General features: G+C 53.3%; 1 protein-coding gene across 4 annotated transcripts in view; it reads right to left on the bottom strand.

Moving 5' to 3' along the window:
- BANP (BTG3 associated nuclear protein) overlaps positions 1–21,097 on the bottom strand; it is a 69,102-nt gene that overhangs the window by 16,443 nt on the left and 31,562 nt on the right. For 2 of the 4 annotated variants that reach the window (XM_055551576.1, XM_055551577.1), the window contains exons 5-9: positions 17,141–17,257; positions 15,735–15,910; positions 8,380–8,619; positions 3,927–4,094; positions 468–598 (exon numbers count right to left, since the gene is read on the bottom strand). In XM_055551576.1, coding sequence (XP_055407551.1) covers positions 468–598; positions 3,927–4,094; positions 8,380–8,619; positions 15,735–15,910; positions 17,141–17,257 — 832 coding nt within the window. The remainder of the gene's footprint in view (positions 1–467; positions 599–3,926; positions 4,095–8,379; positions 8,620–15,734; positions 15,911–17,140; positions 17,258–21,097) is intronic. The other 2 variants (XM_055551578.1, XM_055551579.1) reach the window with 1 other exon arrangement.

Here is a 21,097-nt window from a genome sequence, read left to right as displayed (position 1 = left end):
ACCCCCAGGATCCCCAGAGAGTTCCTGCCTGCTCTTTGGCCACGGGACCCACGAAGGGTTGGGAGGGATGTCCACCTGGGCCAGCAGCGCACGAGGCAGGGCCAGGCGGGCTGGGGGGCCTGGGCGCCACGCAGAGGGGGCACTTGTCACCCAATCCAAAGAAGCTACACGCTAAGGCCTCCAGCTTCCTCCGCTGGCCCTCAGTACAGGGTGCCCGTGCTTCTGAGCTGAGGAAATACCTAGGACACATCATGGTGCCCCAGGAAGACGGGCAGAAGTGCAGAGTTGCAGGGACCAGGGTATCTGTGAGCTGTAGAAGGCCTACCCTAACTGCTTCTGCTTTGATTTGGCACTGGACCCCTCCCCCAAGCTGTCAGCGGGGTCCAGAACCGCAGGGAAAGCTGGTCATGCCCCCAACCCTCCCCTCCCCTCCCGCCCACGAGGGCAGACTGGCAAGAAGTACGTACTACTTGGACCTGCCCGTCCTCCCCGATCTGGTGGATCTGGACCTGCTGAGCGTTGGCCAGGGCGTAGTGCAGGGCCTGTGGGGGCGGCTGCTGCAGCTCACTGGCGGGTGGCGGCGTGCTCATCATGGTCTCTGCAGGGAGGTACACACAGGCCTGAGAGATCAGCCCAGGCTGAGCCCACCTCTGCCTTCCCCTGCCGCACAGGGAGGAAGGGGGAGCCCTCCATCCTGGACTTGGCAGCTCCTGGATGTGCAGCGTCATGAGCAGCAGCTGTTCACACGGCAGAGATCTCTGACCTGTGGACAGAGATGAAGACCCGACCACCCCTGAACAGGGACGGTTCCCAGCCACCCACTGGGTATAAGTGAAGCTCCTCAGATGAAGCAACAAAAGTGTAAAACAGGAAGAAAGTAGACACTAAACTCTGTTTCAGACCAGCCCAAAGTAGGATTGCTCCATGGATTATTTGGGGGAAAAGCCCTACCAGCTCAATGAAAGGTAAACTTTTCAATAAAAGTTTTGTTGTCGTTTAGTTGCTCAGTTGTATCCAACTCTGCAATGCCATGTACTATATAGCCTGCCACGCTCCTCTGTCCATGAGATTCTCCAGGCAAGAATATTAGAGTGGGCTGCCATTTCCTCCTCCAGGGCATCTTCCTGGCCTAGGGATTGAACCCAGGTCTCCTATATTACAGGCAGATTCTTTACTGCTGAGCCACCAGGGAAGCCCAATAATAGTGTACTTTCCATGTTTAACCCAAAATGAGATACGTTTGTTTTCATGTGTATCACTTTTAATTGCAATGCTGTCTCAACCAGGAGAATTTTCTTATACACTTACAACATTAGGACTCAAAAAAATTTTAATTATCAATGTACATACATGCTGCTGCTACGTTGCTTCAGTCGTGTCCGACTCTGTGCGACCCCAGAGACGGCAGCCCACCAGGCTCCCCCGTCCCTGGGATTCTCCAGGCAAGAACACTGGAGTGGGTTGCCATTTCCTTCTCCAATGCATGAAAGTGAAAAGTGAAAGTGAAGTCGCTCGGTCGTGTCGGACTCCTAGCGACCCCATGAACTGCAGCCCACCAGGCCCCTCCGTCCATGGGATTTTCCAGGCAAGAGTACTGGAGTGGGGTGCCATTGCCTTCTCCAATGTACATACATATTTTTGTTGTCAAGAATGGATTAGGACTTCCCTGATAGCTCAGTTGGTAAAGAATCTGCCTACAATGCGGGAGACCCTGGTTCGATTCCTGGGTTGGGAAGATCCCCTGGAGAAGGGAAAGGCTACCCACTCGAGTATTCTGGCCTGGAGAATTCCATGGACTGGATAGTTCATGGGGTTGCAAAGGGTTGGACATGACTGAGCGACTTTCACTTTCTAAGAATGGATTACTCAAAAAACTTCTAAAGATAAAGACATATTCAAGTGAAATTCCTTGAGAAGTGGAATACAGGCATGAATGGAAGGACACAAAAGATATAAAACATCTGATTCTCGAAGAACAGACTTTTCGTGCACTTTTGATAGCTAAATGGTACCTATCAACCTGACATGGTATAGACTCCACTGACTACCTTTTAAAAACTTACAATATAACAGCATTAAAATGTTAACATGTGCAACACATCAGAAACCTCAGTTACTGAACTAACCACGCAATCAATAGCTCCCCACAAGCATGCAACTTCGTGAAAACCAATTTAAACCCATGTTTTATAATCTATATTGATATCAAAATCCAGTGCAAAAACGGGCCTCGGTTACTTGCTTACAATCCAAGAGCTACGGCAAGTGACGGGAGACAAGGTTTCCTGCTGAGGGAAGACCTCCCTGCCTGCTCCCAGCAGAGAGACACAGAAAGGGCAGCCTCTCACAGACCTTGCCCCCACTGGCTGGCGCTCCTCCACGTCTGGAGAGACACAAGGTCGGGAGCTGGTTCCCTGCGACCCTCACATTCTGAGCCCTACACGGATGCTCCCCGAGAGCTGCAGGGAAAGCACTTGGGGGTGTTTACACAATAAAGGGCAGCCCCTTAAACTCAAGCACATATAAAAATTCACACAGTGTGGCCAGACAGGAGTGTGAAATACAGATGTTTTAATAAATCGATACTTTAAAAGTCCCTTGAAACTAGTGATGTGGTTTGTGCTCAAACTGGCAGTACTAATCCAGCTTTAAATACAGCAGCCTTGGCTCAGATGCTCACCGACAGCATTTACTTGCAGTTCCTCTTCTGTGTGCTGATAATTCAGAAGTAAACAAGACAACCCCAGCTGGAATTACCACAAAGCCCAAATTTACAGAATCCTGGTTGACTGACATGTTCCTGGATTATGTCTGTCACCAGAAGAGCCTTAGGTACCAGATTCGCTGTGTCAGGCCTCGAGTGCACAGGAAGATCAGTACAAAATCCCAGAGGCTCTTCAACCAACCACCCTGTACGTATCAAGTTTGAGAGAAACATCAAGTCAACAGGAAGTTACAGAAACTGACAGAAGAACGTGCTGTTCCGTGTTTCTCTCAAAACTCTAAGGGCTCCAGTGCCTGAGGAAAGGGCCCTCTCTGGCTCCCAGGAGACCAATCTCCTGAGAGCAGCCCGAGCCCACCCCAGAGGTGCAGCGTGGAGAGCTGGGTGGACGGAGGCAGCAGCGCGCCCTGTAGCACCAAGAAGTCCGCCTCTGAGACCCAGAGGACAGCTGACCCAGCAGGATGACAGGGGGGTCCCCTGCCCCTGAGAAAGCTCTGGTCATTCCAGCCATGGAAGGTGCTACTGGACTCTGCAGACCTTCCCAGGGCCGGCCAGAGTCCATCCCAAAGGACATGTCCTGAGAACCGGAGCCTGCCCAGCATTGGCACTGAAGAGCCTGTTCGCCACCCACAAGAGGACACAAGGCCAACGGCCGCACCGAGCTGCTCAAACTCACAGCCTCTCAGGAGGAACACTGCTGTGTTTATAAATAGAGAACAAACGAACCGAAGACACAAAAGTGCCATTAAACCAAATTACTGTCATTCAGCTGAAAGAAACACTAGTAACTGGAAGGAAAATGTTTAAATAAGTGAGCGAGAGTAAAGATGAAGTGTGTCATCATCAGCCCCCGCTAGAAACCAAGCCTGAGGGGCAAAGGGCGCTTTAGCAGCCAGCCCAGCCTCCCCCACCCCGGCTCGGACCCGGTCCAGGCTGGCTCAGGGCCTCACACAGGTGCTAGCTGGAAACACAGAGCTCCAAGACTGCTGCCCAGATGGGGGATCTGAACACCATCCCGAGGGGCGGCCAGAGAGCCGGCCACAGGCCAACCCGCCGGAGGTCCTGGCCGAGACCCTCGTGATACTGCCGAGCCCAGGACGCTCCGCTCCTTGGCACCTGCACGGGAGCCTCTCCCAGGGCACGAGCGGGCACGGACCACGCTGCCTCTGACGGCCCCAGATCACCCACCCAGCTGCCCACAAACCTGAGGCTCCATACGAGGACGAGGACGGAGTCCTCCTGGAGAAGCTCTTGACGGCCAGGCTCTGGCCTCGCTGTTTTCGCCTCCAAGCTGTCCGACACTTGGAGTCGATACTCTGTTTGATTCGATACCAGTCGGATTCCGTGATTCCAAACTTATAGAAGAGGTGACCTGCAAAACACATCCGAAGGGAGGAAGGTGAGGCGCGGCCTCCCGCCCAGCTGTGGTCAGGGCATGGCGGGAACAGAAAGCCTGACAGGCAAGAGCCACCTTGGGCATGCCTGTCATGGGTGACGACGGCTTTCCATTCATTTAACTTGAACTTTTTTGCCCTGATCCACTCACACCAGAGGGAGACAAGCTACGAGCTAGAGGTGAGGGTTCCCACAGGCGTCCTGGATGCCCATGCTCCAACTGTCTACCCAGATCTCGTACACAGCCTTCTGGGTCCCGAGGCCAAGACAAAGTCAAGGGTCCTGAGAGCTTTACCGAAACTGAAGCTTGTCACCCCTTTCGCGCTGCCTAGCCACCTCCTTCCCTCCTCTCACGTCTCAGCTCCAACGCGATCCAAATGATCTTCCCCTCCATCAGCCCACTTGACCCCAGAACCTTCCCAACTGCCACCCCCTAGATATTGATGATATTTACTCTGTTTCCTCCACAAACACAGAGGATCTTTGTTCTGCTCACCCATGCCTGCCAAGAACCCAGAACGTCCAAGCAAGGACAGACACATCAATGTTTGTTGACTAAATGCTGATTACAATTCATCTGAAGACATTCTTCCACAGCTATTTGAGTCTGAGGCTTATGGAAGTTCCCTTGCCTCCCCATCTGCCTCCTCAGTCAGAACAGAACTCCCTAAAGGTAGAGACCAGCCTCCTCCCTGGAGCCCTCGCACACCCAGCCTAGTGAGCATCACGTCCACTGACCGCTGGCCCCAGAGAGGGAGGGACACCAGGCTGCAGCCCACCAGCACCCTCGCTGGTGGCCCCTACATTACGGCAAGCTCTCAGTGTGCAACATGGGCATCTGAGACCCCCTCTCCCACAGGAGATCCTGCCCTGCCAGCCCACCCATCTCTCAGTGGACCACCTCATCTCTTCCCTGTGCTCAACTGATAGAAACTGTCAGGAATGTGCAAACCACAAGAAATGCTTTTCACCAGGGTGACCTCCTGTCTAGCTGGTCATGAAGCTCCACTGAATAGAGAGAAAATAAGTGGATGAAATCCAAAAATTTAATAAGAAGATTAAGCTGAAAAACTTCCTGTTTTGACTGCTAAGAGCACCAAGTCTGGAGTATCTGCTGAGAGAGAAACTGATGCCCCAAATCTGAGATCTGCTCTATGGGGACCACACAATCTAGAAAGAATCAAAACAAAGGGAGTGTCTGTTTTCTTAAGTAAACTATATTTTCTTTTGTCAAAACACCTCTTGACTTTTTGTGAACATAAGCTAAGACATTTTTAACTCTAAACAGAATGACAACCAAAATGTCTGTAATCCTGATAAAGAGTAATGGGGTTAAGGAGGGCTGGGTTTAGGGGATCGGCAGGGCTGCGGCACCTCCGTGCTGGTTTCCAGGTCATCTCTAACCAGAGTCGTCCCTCACTATTTACTGAGGGATGGCTCCATGCAAGGGATGGCTCTAAGTGCAGGGCAAGCTCACAAAGTCCCAGCCAGTTATTCACTTGAGTGACAAGAGAACCCAAGTACCGGCCACAGTTACAATAGAACTCAAACACTGACTGAGTCCAACTATTGGAACTACAATCGTATAATCACTGGGGACTGACCACTAAATACAGTCGTACAGTCACAGGAACAGCCAGCTACTGACTACAGCTGCAGAGGTGCCCAAACACAGGCAAAGAGCTGATGACCACACGCATGTCCACCACCTCGTCAGGGGCCTGCTCCAACACAGACGGACCCCTGCAGACCACCCTCCGGCCCCTCCTGACTTCTGTGCAAGGAAAACACCTTCCAAACGCCTCGAGGGATTAACAAGATTATGCAAACTTTCAGAACATGTTACTAACAGAAAAGAATATATACAAGACACATGAAGGTGTACAAATATAAGAAACAAACGAAAACGTTAATACTTAAATTCGACTTTGTAAAAACCAACCTGCCAGTTTAAAACCTGGCTTATGTCCTTTAAAGAAAAAATACACATTCTCATAGTTCTGCACTAACCATTTTTAAAAGCTTCTAAGACATCTTATTACATAGTTCCTTCCAACAGTGACTCAAGACTCCAGCTCTATGGCAGATGCCCCCATGATGGCTGCCAAGAAAAACTAATGAAGGAACCAGCAGCACAGATGCCCCCTCACCAAGGGGCTTGCCTCTGCCCCGGGAACCATACGGGGTGGGGGGGGGGGGCACCGAAGGCTGGCGCCACAGCTGGGCTTCCTCTCTTTGCCAAAGGCATCCCTCATCTTTTCTGACAGCTCTGAGCAACCTCAGCTGAGTCAAAGGAGGAGGGAAGCTCCCATAATGAGTGATAAAAAGATTACTTTGAATTAACTCCTTTTCACACTTGCTGAAGCATTTTATCTCAAGTCATTTGATGCTCCTAAGAAAACCTCATGAAATAAGAACGCCACTATCCTCACTTCAGCTCTAAAGCTGAGTTATCAGCGAGGAGTGAGAACCAGCCTGAAAATTCAAGCCTTCGGCACCCACCCACGTAGAGAAGAAATGGCCACAGACAGCCCAGAAGCCCCTCCCCACCCCAGCACCTCAGGACTCTCCGTCCCAGCGCTTGGTCTCAGTGGCAGACAAGCCAGCCAGCCCCTCAGCAGCTGGTGGGGGTGTGGGGGACTGCAGCAGGCAAGCCCCACCCCGCCACGGGCGCCCTGCCCCTTGGAGTTTGAGGAGAGCCCGCTCCAGGGTGCCCTGAGAGTCAGGGCCCCACCTGCCTCTGCTTCTCACAGGCTCCCTCCCCCCACCAGCCCACACTGACCACGACTACCTCCCAGCCCCCAGAGAGGCGTGCTGGGCTGGGCCTGGAGGAGCCTGATCACCCGGGGTTCCAAAGAACCCAGGCCCTGAGCACTGTACTGAAACGCGCCCCAAAGTTCACATCCACGCCCAGGACCCAGAACGTGGTGATGCTCCTGGACACAAGGTCGCCGCAGACATGAGGAATTAACCACAGAAGCGGTCACACTGGAGTTCAGTGGGCTCTGAGTGCAGCAGGACAGGGCTGCCAGGAGGAGAGGAGAGAGACACAGACGCACAGGATCACACGGCCATGTGATGACAGACCCTGACTCGTGCTGCTACAAACCATGATGGCCACGGGCCACAGGCTGTGAGCCTCCACCACAGACAAGACAGACTCACCCCCAGCCCTCCCAGGGAGACTGGCTCTGCTAGAACCGTGGTCTCAACCTCATGGCCCCAGACATGGCCAGCCTGTCACACAGAGAGGCCAGTGTCAGCGGGGCTCTAGGTCCCTGTGGACCATCACCAACACCATCTCTGCCCCAGGCTGCCTCGGGAAAACCTGACGACAGTCCTCATGCACACGTGACTCCCATCTGTGCTGCCAAATCACATCTCCCGGCGCTGGGGTCTCTCCATGTTGTCCTCCTCACAGCCGTCTTCAAAGAGCTGTCAGCTCAGGGCCCCGGGGGGCATGCCAGCCTCATCTCTACTCTCATAAGATCAGCCAGAAGGCTCCCGCAGCCTGAGCAGATGCCTATGTGACTCACCAGTAAAGCCCTGAGAACTAGGCTTCAGCTCTATCAATTCAATGGGGAAAAGGCAACTGCTCTGTCTTTAGATCCTAAGCCTCACGACAACATGGCCAATTTCTTTACGTTTACAATAAACAGCTCCTTTTTGCACAGAGCATGTGAACTGTATGGCTGGTCATCCCAGCTTCTGGGGGCCCGTTAACCCTGGGGAAGCCTGAAGAAGCTAGCATCCCGCATGTTTCTCGCTCAGTAACTTTGCTCCCTCGCTCAAAGAAGTGCTTGTGATTCAAATGCTAATTTTTTTCCCCACCCCTGGAAAAAACCAAGCAAGGAAAATACTTCTGATAATCAGAAAAAAAGAAAAAATGTAAAACCCAGTCTTGTCCACAGTGAGGTGGACGTGGCTGGCGGTGGTGACAGTGGGTTCCTGACCCAGGAGGTGGCTGGCGTGCCCCAAGTCAGAAGAAGTCTGAAAAAGAAACTGCAGGGACTTCCCTGGTGGGCCAGTGGTTAAGACTCCATGCTTCCACTGCAAGGGGCATGGGTTTGATTCCTGATCGAGGAACTAAAACCCCACATGCCAAGAAGTGTGGCCATAAAATTAAAAAAAGAAAGCTAAGTGTAAGCTAAGTGTACGTGTACGGGGCACCCGCTCCTGACCAGCTCTGACCCAGAGCCGCCCCACCCCACCTCTGGGGGTCCCCTGGTGCCCGCCCCAGCGGGACCAGGGGTGGCACTTACACCGGATGCCGTAGATGGTCAGGGGGTCGAGCTGCTTCTTGCCGTGCTTGCCCTGGCCCGAGAGGTTGGAGACAGCCTGCACCTCGCGGTGGAAGAGGTAGTCCAGCAGCGTGAGCGCCATCTTCTCGGCCGTGCGGCAGTTGGTGCTGATGTGCAGCATGTCGGAGGGGATGATGGCACAGCGCACCCGCATCTCGGGGTTATTCTCGTCCCCCAGCCACGTGCCGTTGGGGTAGTCCTCTGGAAGACAGAGGGGTCCGGGTGAGCCCCGCGGCCTACAGTGCCCACGCCCCCAGCTTCCTTGAGGGGAGCCTGGGGGGCGAGCGTCTGGAGCTCAGCTCACTCAGGAGGACCTGCCCTCTCGACCTCAGTGAGGCAGCCAGGGACGCTCCCGCGACGGGCAAGAAACCAAAGGAGGAAATGGGGCGGCAGGGCATCAGGGAGGCTGGCACCCACTCCTCCCAGCAGGAGGCAGAAGCCCACCTGTCTGCAAGCCCAGCAGCACCCCGCCAGCTCCATCAGCAATGAGGGGCAACGCTATACCCTGACAGGGGCCAGTGTCCCCGACACGCCTCCCCCGTCTGTCACAGCCTCCCGGGAGTTGCAGGATTGACTAAGTGTGTGAAAGGGCTTAACGCTGTCAAACAAACATCAACTTTAAAAAGCCTCATCTTTCGGCCGAAGGAAACTCCACTTAGGAACGCAAATCAAGAGAATGCTTGACGCTGCTCGCACAGTGGCCGCGTTCCAAGCACTCCTTCTGATCCTCATGTGGAAGCAAGTTGAGGCGCAAGGCGGCCCCTCAAAGCGCCTGCACTTGGGGGCAGGGTGACAGGAGGGGGAGTTAAACCTCACAGGGGGACCCGGCTTCCTGCAAAGGATCGCCAGGCCAGGGGCCTTAAAGTCATGTTCCAGCCAGGCTTGTCACTGTTTCAAGATTTCTCATGAAATTTATTTTGAAATGTCCTGATATTTACATTCTGGCTTCTATGCACAAAAAAAAGGCCCCACAAAGGGCAGCCAACCCGCCCAGCTTTGCCACAGGCCTGGAAAAGAGCACAGGCCAAGAGGCCGGCTGTCTGGAACTTGCACGCTCTGCTCTGCGAGGGCGGCCTCTCCAGGCCAGGCTCCTGAATCACGCAATTTCCTCGAACACCAGGCAAGGCTCAGCAGCCCCATCATGACAACCATGTCACCCCTGGGCTGGCCAGCCACTAGAGGGGTGAGGGAGACTGGCTCCTGACATTGGCTAAGGACAGAAAACAGATTACAAGTCTGACTTTTGGAACTCAGAGTAAGAGATGAGTAAGAAGAACCACTTCTCAGGAACAGGCTGGTTTGGAGGCAAAGAGCCAGGAGCAGCTTTCTGCCATCAGCCACCTGTGGCATTTACCTGACCACAGAAAAAGCAAGTGGACACATGATCCAAATGTGATGCGAAGGGACTTCTAGAGGCAGTGGCTCAGGCACTGCTGGAATGCCCCAAAGGCACCATCTCCCAGCGAGTTTATTAACTTACCTACAGAGAGTGTCAACTCTATGCCCGGCACTGGGTCTAATGCTCAAGATCTAAACCCTCAGTGAACCTAGAATGACAGGCTTAACGACACCAGAGTGGAAGGACTGCCCTCCACCTGCAGCCATCCGGCCACGAAGCAAGTAGGGGCAGGACGGGGGAGGGAAGCGGGGAGAGAATTGGAGGGGTCACTGCAGGAAGGCGCCATGCAGGCTGGTGCAAGGACATCGGGCTGCAGGCTTCAACCCCAACCTCCACACCACCAAAGACCCTGCAGTTTTTCTCAGGAACAAGTATTATGAATTCTGTGTAGCCAGCTCCTATGTTTAGACAATATTTTTAAAGCAAACACTGGACAAGAGTTCAGTGTCATTTTCCAAACCGTGAGTCAACATCATGTCAAAGAGATGCCGCGCCTGTGCGTAGAGGAGGCGGGACACCAGGTGGGTCGGAAGGGGGCGCTGGCAGGGGTGTTCTGACTCGGCTTCTCCATCACAGACTCCAACTGACATCAGCTTCCCTGGGGGGCTGCCTGTACACATACCCCTACTTGGCTCCCCAGAGCCTGTGTGCGCGCCGTGTACGTCCCTGCTGGACCCGCAGACCAGAGGCTGGGGAAGGGAGGGGACCAGTGCCGAAAGCCCTCAGCGAGAGGTCCTCTGGTGCCCCGGGCCGGTGCTAGGAGCGCCCACCTGTCCAAGCCCTGGACCTGGCCCTGCTGCCATCCTTCTAGACGACACCCACCAGGAGCCACCAGGCTCCAGTGACGACGGAGGAAACAGGCCGGGGCCACACCATGCCATCCCCCACACACAGAGACACAGGACACAGAGGGCAAGAGGCAGACACTGTCCAGCTGATCTGAGAAGGAGAAACGAGGAAGTGATCTCATCTATGAAACTGAATTCTCAGGAAGGCAAAACACCACGTCCAGTGGATGAACAAGTTTACAAACCAAAACTAATCCTGGTTTTCTACGTAAACAGTAAGCACCCATCATGCTGCCTGATGGAAACTACCCAGGCTTCACAGATGAGCTCTGGGAACCCTGTGGCAGACGTGAGCATGGGAGAACATGGCGAGGAAGTGACCAAACGGCCACCGTGAGCACAGGTGCGAGGCCGCGAGGACAAATCCTGGACCCACGAGGGCTGTTTCCTCACCCAGCTCCCTGCTGACACGTGGCCCCAGCCCTGGAGGTGGCACATGGGCCGCAGGGCAGTTACCAGCACACTCTGGAGGATGAAAGACGTCACTTCAAGCTCCTACACGAGTAGAGGACACAGCACCCTCCACGTTCCCTGGCCCAGATGCTCTGTCCTCACCCGGGGGCACCGGTCACAACTGTCGACACAGCCCTATCTCACCTCTGGCCTGACACGGGGGCCGGAGCCTAGCCTGACAGTGACAATGAACCGTGCCCTTTAAATGTAAAATAAGATGGAGCACCTGCCCACATAAATATTTGAGAAATCTGCCTTTTGACAATTCAAAAAGAATATATTTATTTTGCTAAAATAGCTTGGTCCAGTTTTGGCAGCTGAAACAATAGATTCTAGTAGCTCTATTTAAAAACTACTAGTTGGATTTTAAGAAAAATAAACTTGCTTTCTACTCCAATCATTTAAATCTTTAATTAAATTAACTGACACTTCTGAAAAACCTATTTGAAGAAAACCCTTCAGCCAGTAACTTGAACTTTCTAACCACTCAAATAGCTCAGAATACAAATATGTGTTTCGAGGCTCTATTTTAGTTCCAGGAAAATGAAATGAGGAGAAAGCGATGAAATAAAGAGGATGACTGCATTCTCAAGGGTGTCGAGTTGAAGCAGAGAAAGCAGCCAGCTGTGTCCCCACCTCCCCACCCGCTGACGTGCACACATACGTGTGTATATACACGCATACACATGTGTACATCATGTGAATACAAAGGCCCACCTCCTGAGCTGGTGGCGCACACCCTGACACGTCAGCCAACACCAGGGAGATGTGACTCCAAGCCGCCCGGCTGTCCCTGGACCGAGGCGTGCGCACCCCTGCATCCCTCTTCTTCAAGTGCAAAGCTGATCATGTAGGGTGGACAGGATGGTCTCTAACCTGTGCCTCCTGCAAGCCAGGACTTCACATGCATTACTGCAACTCAGGGACTCTGAGAAAATGCCCCACGAGGCGTCACCCCACCTCCAAAGCAAAGGGCAACCCCCGAATCCGTGGACTGTGACCTGCACACCCTGCCCATGCCTCATGCAGGCTGGGAGGCCACCAACCACTCCAGACGCCATCTCCCAGCCAAACCCAGCCCATCACCCTAACTCTCTCCAAATATGCCAGGGGCTCACCCATGGGGTCCCAGAAGCCTCTAAATCCTGTCCAGGTGGCTGTGATGGACGGAAAGGTCCCCCAGATACCCTGGGCTCCGGTCCCCCTCAACCCTCACTGATGACTGGCTCAAATCTCTGCAGCCACAATAGGGGACTGGGGGCACATTTCAGTCTCCAGTTAAAGGATGGTGAACAAGCTGAGAGAGGGCAACCTTCCCCATTCACTACAGGCTTCGGGGCGCATGGGTGACCATGCAGGAGCTGGGGAAGGTCACAGGAGGTCAGGTCCTCAAGGCAGGCCTCTAGCCTCTCCAGGCCAGCCTCAGAGGACACCCTGTGTCATGAGTGGGTGCTGGGCTGCACTTCCGCCAGGCTTTCAGACAGGCTGCCCCAGCTGCTCGTGTATTTCTCTGCGTGTGACATGTAGGCTGTGGGGGTACCGAGGGGCTTGGGAAGGGGCTCAGAGAGGTTTCCAGAATCTGCTTCATGGGCTGCCTCCCAGCACAACCACATACTACCCTTCGTATCCTATGCCGACCCGAGTCCTTCTGAGTGAAGGTATTACACCTTTCTTCAAGGCTCCCGAACCACCTGCTCCTTCCAGGCTCCACTTCCCTGCCACAACCCTGCCCCAGCATACCCCAGGAAGGTGCATAAAATCATTTCACTGACTTGGGGCTTTGAGACATGCACAGGCTGATTTCTGACAATCATTCAGTTTTCATTAAGGTACTTCTCTACTGAAAGCAAGTTCCAAATTATCTTATATGAAGGATTAGTCCAGCTTTGTAAGAATTATCAAATGCATAAACAGCAAGAATTAAAACTCGTCATTAAGAATCTAATGAAATCCCTTCATTAATGAAGAGATCCCATTTTCAGTCCATGCTGGCTAGTCTGTTTCCTTAACTCAGCTCACCAGCTTAGTCGCTGAACTAAGAGACCAAAACCTGTACACACACTGTCAGTACTTAACCAAAGACAGGAGTGAACTACGACCTCTCTCCGCCAGGGGCGGGGTGGAGGGCAGGAGCTAAGGAGTAAGCCTACGGCTCACCGCCCCTCCCATCTAGCACTTCCCTCCGATCCAAATGCAGCCGGTGCTGCAGCAGCCAGAGTGCCAAATTAAGACACAGTAAACCCCTGACACCTCCAGATCTATCAGGGAACAGCACGGCGTGCCAACCCACGCAGACCACGTGGGATTTCTAAGAAATAACCATTCTGAAAATCCATGGTTCTCTGCAGTGAAGCACAGAAGTACTCTGGTAAGACGATCAGAGCATGTGTCCAGTGCAGCCCTGGGCTCTTATCAGAAGGAAGAGGACTCTGGCCCCTCACTGCCTACGAGCTAATGCCACTTCTCCGATAGGCACTCCCCAGGCCTGGCGGGTCAGTCCAGGGAGGGTGTGGCAGGGAAACAGCTAATCTCCCGCTCAGAGCATCCGAATCGCTCGGGATGTTGACCAGACAGCCTGTGGCAGCTCCACAGGACTCGTCCTTGCGTTAGCTCCTCTCCCTGCGTCCTCGTGCACGGCGGCCACTTAGGTGCATGCGCCGTCTCTGCTCCATCTTCACAAACCCCAGGCTAACCGAGGACACTCAACCCGACACTCAGGACGCTGGAACTGCAGGGGGACCTTCCGGAGGACAGGGGTAACCTCCTACTCAGACCCTCAGAAAACCTGTACTTTTTCCCTATAGATGTTAATACTAAGAAGCTCAAACTGTGATTCCTTTATGTACATTCACATCTGACTCAGTCTGTAGCTTCCCCCACTGAAATATATTTCACATTAATCATACCACATTAAGAAATAATAGACAACATCTGTTTTTATGATAATCCCAGACTCCCCCAAATGACCCCATGTCATGTTTAGAGCTGATGCCATTAAACCAAACAAATCAGGTCTAAAGTAAGTAGCCAGATCTAGGGAGGTTATTTACCCAAAACCACATGGATGAAGAATAAACACTTTCTCTGCAACTGTTGCAAGTGTAATTTTCATTCGCTTTCCACCAGGATGAAGTCAGGAGCACCTCTCTTCCTCACACCTAATGAGTCAGAGACTAGTGCCCCTGACCCAGCGATTCCACTCCCAGGTATCAGCCCCAGAAAAATGAAAACACACACAGAACCCTGCACACAGACGTGCAAAGCAGCACTGCTCACAACACTCAGAAAGTGGGCACAGCCCCAGTGTCCATCGATGAGTGATGGACAAACAGCACGTGTCTCCATGACGGGCCGTCACCCGGCCAGAAAGAATGAAGCACTCGTGCATGCCACAGGAGGGCACTACCGCTTCCCTCAGGTGAAACCTGCACGACCAGCAAGAAGCTGGTCAGAGGCCACGGGATGGAGGACCGGGCACGGGGTCCTGCCCTGGGGTCTCTCTGGGGAAAACACCCTGGACTCGGACAGTGGTGCTGTGCACTCTGTGAACGGACTAAAGCCTGCCAGCACGTCTGCTTTAAGATGGTCGGTTTCATGGAATGGAAAGCTTTTCCCTGTGCCCACTCTGACATCTCAATCCTGCAACTTGTGTTAGAGTTGAAAAGAACTTTGTTTTCAACATTTTAATGTGGTAACAAGTCTTTCAAAAGGGACAATCTTTGTCTGTAGAAAAATCTACACTTTTAGGAAAAAATCAACAACTTGGACAGAGGAGCAGAAACACCCCACCAGCCCTCCCTAGTTAACAAACTACAAGCTTGAGAACTTGGTGACACAATGCTACGTCTGCCGAGTAATCACATCTGTCTTTCCAGGCACTGTCATAAGGCCTGTTTGGGAAACGTTAACTCAACCTTCAAGAGCAGGACAGAGATGCCAGGCAGCAGGAACTCTCTGGAGCACAAGCCAGGCCACCTCCCAGACCCAGGGCCAGGTGAGAGTGGACCCCAGACCCCACAGGAGAGAGGAGGGTCCCCCTACATCACATTGGGCAGGGGCGGCACAGCCCCCCGCATGGCCTCGACCTGGACACTCAGTCCCTCTGAATGGAACCCTGACCCTCATCAGAGACACAGGCCAGAGCTGTGGTCAGACAAGTGAGCCGACCGCCAGCTATCAAGTCACAACTGCCCATCACCAGAACCAGATTCAGCTAGTGAAACTGACTGAAAACGATTATGTAAATCACTATTAACATGGAGAGATTTCTACCATGCAGTAGGGAGAAGCAAGTTATAGGATGGTAAATAGAGTATGTGATTTATAGAGCTCTCTGGACCAGAAATGTTTCCAGTTATTCTCACTTCCTTCGTCATTTTTATATTTTATCATCTTTCAAAAGCAATAAATACATATTACTTTTCTAAACAATGGGGGAAAAACCTGAGCCCTGTGGGGATTTCACTCTCCATTTGGTCAGAAATTCACACATCACTGCCAGTCACCCCCTCCGTGGTCACCAGTGAACAGTCCACGTGTCGCAGGCCCTGCGGCTCCAGCCTGTGCTGTTCAAGGGCCACTGCACACCCGTTACCTCACGTGCAGAGAGGACGCACCTTCCGAGTTCAAGGTGATGAGGGTGACGTTGTTGCCGATGTTCTGGCTTCCTGACTGCCCGCAGTTGGAGACGGAGTCGCTGGCCTCGGACCCACTCTCTCCGTCCTCGTTGTGGCTGTCCTCCTGACCTGGCACCTTCACCACGATGGTGTTCTGCCGACGCCCGGGCACCGCGCTGCGCGGAAACAGAGACACCAGCAGCGTGGTGAGAGAAGCACGGCAGCACGCGGAGACAGTTCCGCACGCACGCTCCCCCGCACGCCTCGGAGAGACGTACCCCGGCACGCGCACCGCGCCACCAGCCTTCCCGCAGCTCTTTCTGCTCACGTTAACAGCAGGAAGCAGTCTGCGGCTCCGAGAAACTGCACGAAACTCGAAACGTTTTAAGGGAGTGAAATCACAACAGGCTGTGACTCGAGGCCGGGCACACGGCCTCCCGTCACAGAGGGGACCTTGCACAGCACTGCCGTCGGGGTCACAGCAACTTCTTGGAAAGCGTCTGCAGACTCAGATGACAGCCCCAAACTGCTCCGTCCCGGGACATTCTGAACAAGACGTCCCGGGAGGATGCAGCTCTCGCTCCCAACTGTCCCCCGCTGACAGAAGCTGCTCGAGTGGGCTAACAAAGCCAGTCAAGAGCCTCCTGGGGGACCCTCTCACCACCACAAGGGACCCTGATGCGGAACAGTGAGACACCGCCAGGAAACCAGACCACCACAGCTCCAAAACGTGCTCAAAATAAAAAAAAAATTTATCTGGAGACACGTGACCCTTTGACTTCCTTTAAGAGACTGCTGCACCCAGAGAGGGGAAGCAGTGAGATGTCCCTGCTCGAGGGGGCTCCATCCCGGGGAAGGGAGTCCATCCTGGGGCTCGACCTCACTAAATGCTCCGAACCTGCCATGACCGCCACCCTCGCCAGGCCCGTCTCATGGGCCGTCTGCTCCGTGGCCTTGGCCCCGTGTCTGCACCCACCTCCCTTGGCCGGGCTCCTGGGGGCCTGGGCCACAAGGAAGAAGCAGGACTGCTGCAGGAGGGCCTGAGAGACTCGCTGGGAAGCAGCGTGGCGGGGCCAACGCCATGGGGAGGGGGGGCCTGTACCTGAGGGGCAAAGATGCCCACCACGCACCCTCGCCTCAGCTTCAGGTTACAGCCGAAGTGTCTCCAGAGAGAAAGGAGTGGAGAAGGCACCACCTCTAAATGCCTCCACCACTTTGCCAATGAGACGGGGTGTCCGCCGACCCGACATGCTCGGACAGACAGACAGACAGATGGGAGTGAGGTGAGAGGACAGGGTGCGCGGACCACAGTGAGCACACAGGGCCCGACGACACGAGCGACCCGGACGCCGCCCCGTCCCCGGGGCCCGGTGGTGGTGGTGAGAGGTGGGGGTCGTGCTACTGACTTGCTAATGACATTTTCCAGGGGCTCCGGTGCCCTGCCGCTCAGGGGGTCTTCCATCTTGGCTACAACGGCGTTCTGCCGATCACTGTTGAGAATTACTGTAGTCTGGGGGACGACGCTAGGGAACAAGAATCACAGAGAAAAGAAGACCTTAACACGACAGCGTTCATGGTGAGAGCAGAGTCATCAGCAGTCAACGTCCCTGCCCTGCTCCGAGCAGGGGAGGCCCAGCAGGGCCCCCGACGTACATGAGCAACACCGGCAGAGGGCCAGATGGGGCAGTGGGGGCTTCTTAACAGAGCCTAAGCCTGCTCCTCGTTGGTACCGGCAGGAGAGGTGGCTAGGAATGTTCTCATCTTTACGGAGAAGAGATGGTGCCACAGCTGTCCACTCTACAGCCAGGAGCTCCCTTCTGAAATCTAGGCTTTCGGTCCCTTGCCAGGTGGGAGTGCTGTGCGCAAAGGGCAAACCTTTGAGGCAGGGGCCACGGGTGACTGCCCAGCACTGACCGCTGGGTTCTGCCAGGCCAGTGCAGGACCCACAGCCCAAGGCTGGAGACTGTGCTTTGAAGAAAATCATGCTCAAAGAACTGTGCCCTGACAGGGGCTGTTCCTTGGGGGAAATGTGTGTTTAAACACGTGGGAGACACAGTCATCGAGACTTCTTGCTCCTGAGACCTCCAATCCTCGGCACGCCTTGTGCAGAAAGAACAGGTGGTTGGGATGCACAGCTATGTCACCCGGGAAGAACGTCACCCCTAGACCTCACCCCCCAAAAATCAGCGCTGGGAAGACCCTGTTTTTACAGGCGGAGCACTCACATACGCAAAAGCACCCGTGAGAACCCCATCCCCCGTCCCAGCCACACACTGTCAACACCCCCAAAATCAGAGGCACAAATGGTACCGTTTCCTGCCATTTGACACAGTGTATCACAGGACCATGGGGTGTTTTCCTAAAATAAAAACACAGTCACTGCATTCCACTCACAGCCATTATCGTCTTCTTAGTTATTCTACTTAGTTGTCAGTGACACCGGAGGTAACCCCCCAGGCCCTGACAATCCACCCACAGGTCCGCATCACAGGTGTCCAGGTACCGAGGTGACATGTACGGGCTCCTATGTGACGGCCTCAGCGACTCGTGTCAAAACAGGAGATGGTATTTTCCCAAGCGTGTTCCCGGAAGGCTGGTGTCACCCAGGTCCCCACACAGAGACATCCATCCCCTCACCCCAGTGGCGTGTGAGCCCTTTCACGGGCTGAGAGGTAAGCCACAAACAACAGGTTAAAACGGGCTCACACCAATGTCTGGTAGAGTTGCTGACTAAACGGGCCTCTGCTTCCCACAGGACCTCAAGGTGGAGGGAACGCTGGTCTGAGGCAACCACTTTAAGCTGGAGCAAAGCCAGCCCAGGGGGCACCTGGCTCCGTAGCTGTGCAGGGCCCTCAGTGACTCAACTCCGTGAGGCCCTCCTTCCAGAAGGTACGACGTCCTAAAGATGACCCTTGGGACAGCACCTCTGGCCAACGTGGTTGCTCACTTTCACAAAGCTTCCCCTCAACCACACCAAAGAGCCCCATCCACCCAGACGTGAGATAGGAGGCGCCCTGCAGGGGTCCCTCCTCACCACCTGCCTTCCACGAAGCGCACGTGAAACCATGACCGCAGGTTTCAGAGCCCAGAGCTGCACATAACCTGCGGTGACGGGCTGCCGAGGCCGCCGGCACGCGGGGGAGGCGGTGAGGAGCCTCCACCCCCACACCCTGACCTACACAAAGCTTCTCAGGACTCAGAGCTGTCAAACCTGAAGACAGAAACAGAAGCGCTGAGCCCTGCTTCATTTTAAGTGACGGATCACTCAAGCCAGCCAGAGATTCAGGAAGTAACTCACACTAAAGCCCCATCCATCTCGGGGAGGGTAGGGGGGGTACATTCACAACACTGTATTGTTAAGAGTTAGTTGTAAACTAGTAGTAATTTGCATGGTTTTCCTCAACTGCGAACTAACAACTATAGAGAGTTCTCAATCCAGAAGAGATTAAAACAAAACAAAAAAAACCTTCAGGCCTTATGGTTACAAGAAATACAATTTTCAGCTTCAAGTTCTATCTGTATTTCCGTTACTAAGGTGTGTAACAACCTGGTTCACAGGATAAAATTTTGTGAAGAAAATGAAATGGGAATTTAAGTCCAAAAAAGCAAAAGGGACGATGTAAAATTTGACTGTCTAAAGCTTATTCATGGGATTTTTTTTTTAAGGATGACTGTATTTGGATTATAACTGAAACACTTAAGAAAGCAATGAATCAGTCTGTTTTTAAGTATCAACATTAACGTGCCAGACAATATACCCTTTCCGCTAATGGAGTTATGTCAACCTCAAACTGTACAAAATAATACTCTGGTTTTCAGAAACTATGCAACATCCACAGGACACCGAGGAGGAGGCAGCAGTTACCCTGAGGAGCAAGTGTCACTGCACGTGAGCATCCTGCCGAGGCGCAGTCACAGCCCCAGGGACCAAGTCAGACACAACCTGGGGGGCTACTGGGAAGGGGGCTGCAGAGGTGATTCAAAGGCCCAGCTTATTGGCATTAGATTAATCAAGGAACAGATCATCCTGGGTGGGCCTGCCCTGATCAGGAGAGATCTGTAAAAGAAGTTCAGGCTTTCCCTGGTCTTGGAGACGCCAAACAGCTCCTGCCCGCGGAGTCCCTGCTGGAGATGAACCCCTTCCCCGTCCTCCTGCCCCACAGACTGCACGCACACATGCCTGGCCACCCCCATGGCTGTGTCAGCCAATGCCGTGTAGGGCATAAGCCTGGGCCCGAGTGTGTGCCTGGGGCACACACGCTTGTTCAACCTTTCACCCAGACAGGGGCTCTGGGGGTGTCTGTGCGCTTTGGTTATTACACATAAAGTTGCCATGGACACTTGTGTGGAGGTTCTGTGTGAACATAAGTTTCCACTTCTCTGGGCTAAGTGCCCAAGGATGTGCTTGCTGGGCCACATGATGAGGGCAGGTTAGCTTGGAGGAACACCCCCCCACCACTGCCCTGCAGCAGAGTGGTGGCCCCGTCCACCCGCCCACAGTAGCAGTGGGAGGCCCAGGGGCGCCGCACTCGCTGGCGTCTGGAGGGTCCCTGGGGAGCTCTGTGGTCTCCTCGCCACGTTTCCCTGCTGGCTGACGCTGCTCAGTGGCTCTCCATGTGCTTACTCACCATCCACACCTCCTCTCTAGTGAGATGCCGGTTTCTGCTTTTTGCCCAACTGTCCAACTGGATTGGCTGGCTTTTCACTGTTGAGTTTCGAGAGGTCTTTACCCTGGACATTCCACTAATCTTTTATCAGATGCGTGGTTTAAAAATAGCTTCTCTTAATCAGTAGCCTGTCTTTTCAGCTCCCAACAGGTCCTTCATGGAACATAAACTTTTAATCTTGATCAAATCTAATTTATCTTTTTTTCATGGATGGTTCTTTTGGTATGAAGTCTCAAAAGTTCCCTGCCTAGCCCCAGGTCTCAAAGGTTTTCTCCTGTCTTTATCCCAAAATTCTGGAGCTTTACATTTTACCTTGAAAGCTGTAATCCACTCTGAATTAATTTTCTTTCAAGCTGAGGTTTCCACCAAGGTACACTTCTTTCATCTTTCCTGTGGACGCCAACTGCTCCAATACCATTTATTCAAAAAGCTGTCCTTCCTCCATCAAACTGCTTCTGCAGCTTTGTCAAAATCTAGCTGGCATGTTTGTGTTGGTCTTACTCTGGGCTCTCAAGTCAGTTTCATTGATCAATTTATCTACCCCTGGGTTATTCTGGTTTTAAAGCTTTATGTGTTCAATTCATTCCCTCACAGTCTTAAACCATTACGACATCTTTACCTAGAACTGTATGTCCGCTTTTAAAGTTCCTGTTAAATGAAAACTTAACCAAGAGGGAAATGGCTAGACCCAGAGAC

The sequence above is a fragment of the Bubalus kerabau genome, chromosome 17 (assembly GCF_029407905.1).
Source record: "Bubalus kerabau isolate K-KA32 ecotype Philippines breed swamp buffalo chromosome 17, PCC_UOA_SB_1v2, whole genome shotgun sequence".
NCBI lineage: Eukaryota > Metazoa > Chordata > Mammalia > Artiodactyla > Bovidae > Bubalus > Bubalus kerabau.
The sequence above is the reverse complement of the archived record's forward strand: the minus strand, read 5'-3'. Positions and strand labels throughout refer to the sequence as shown.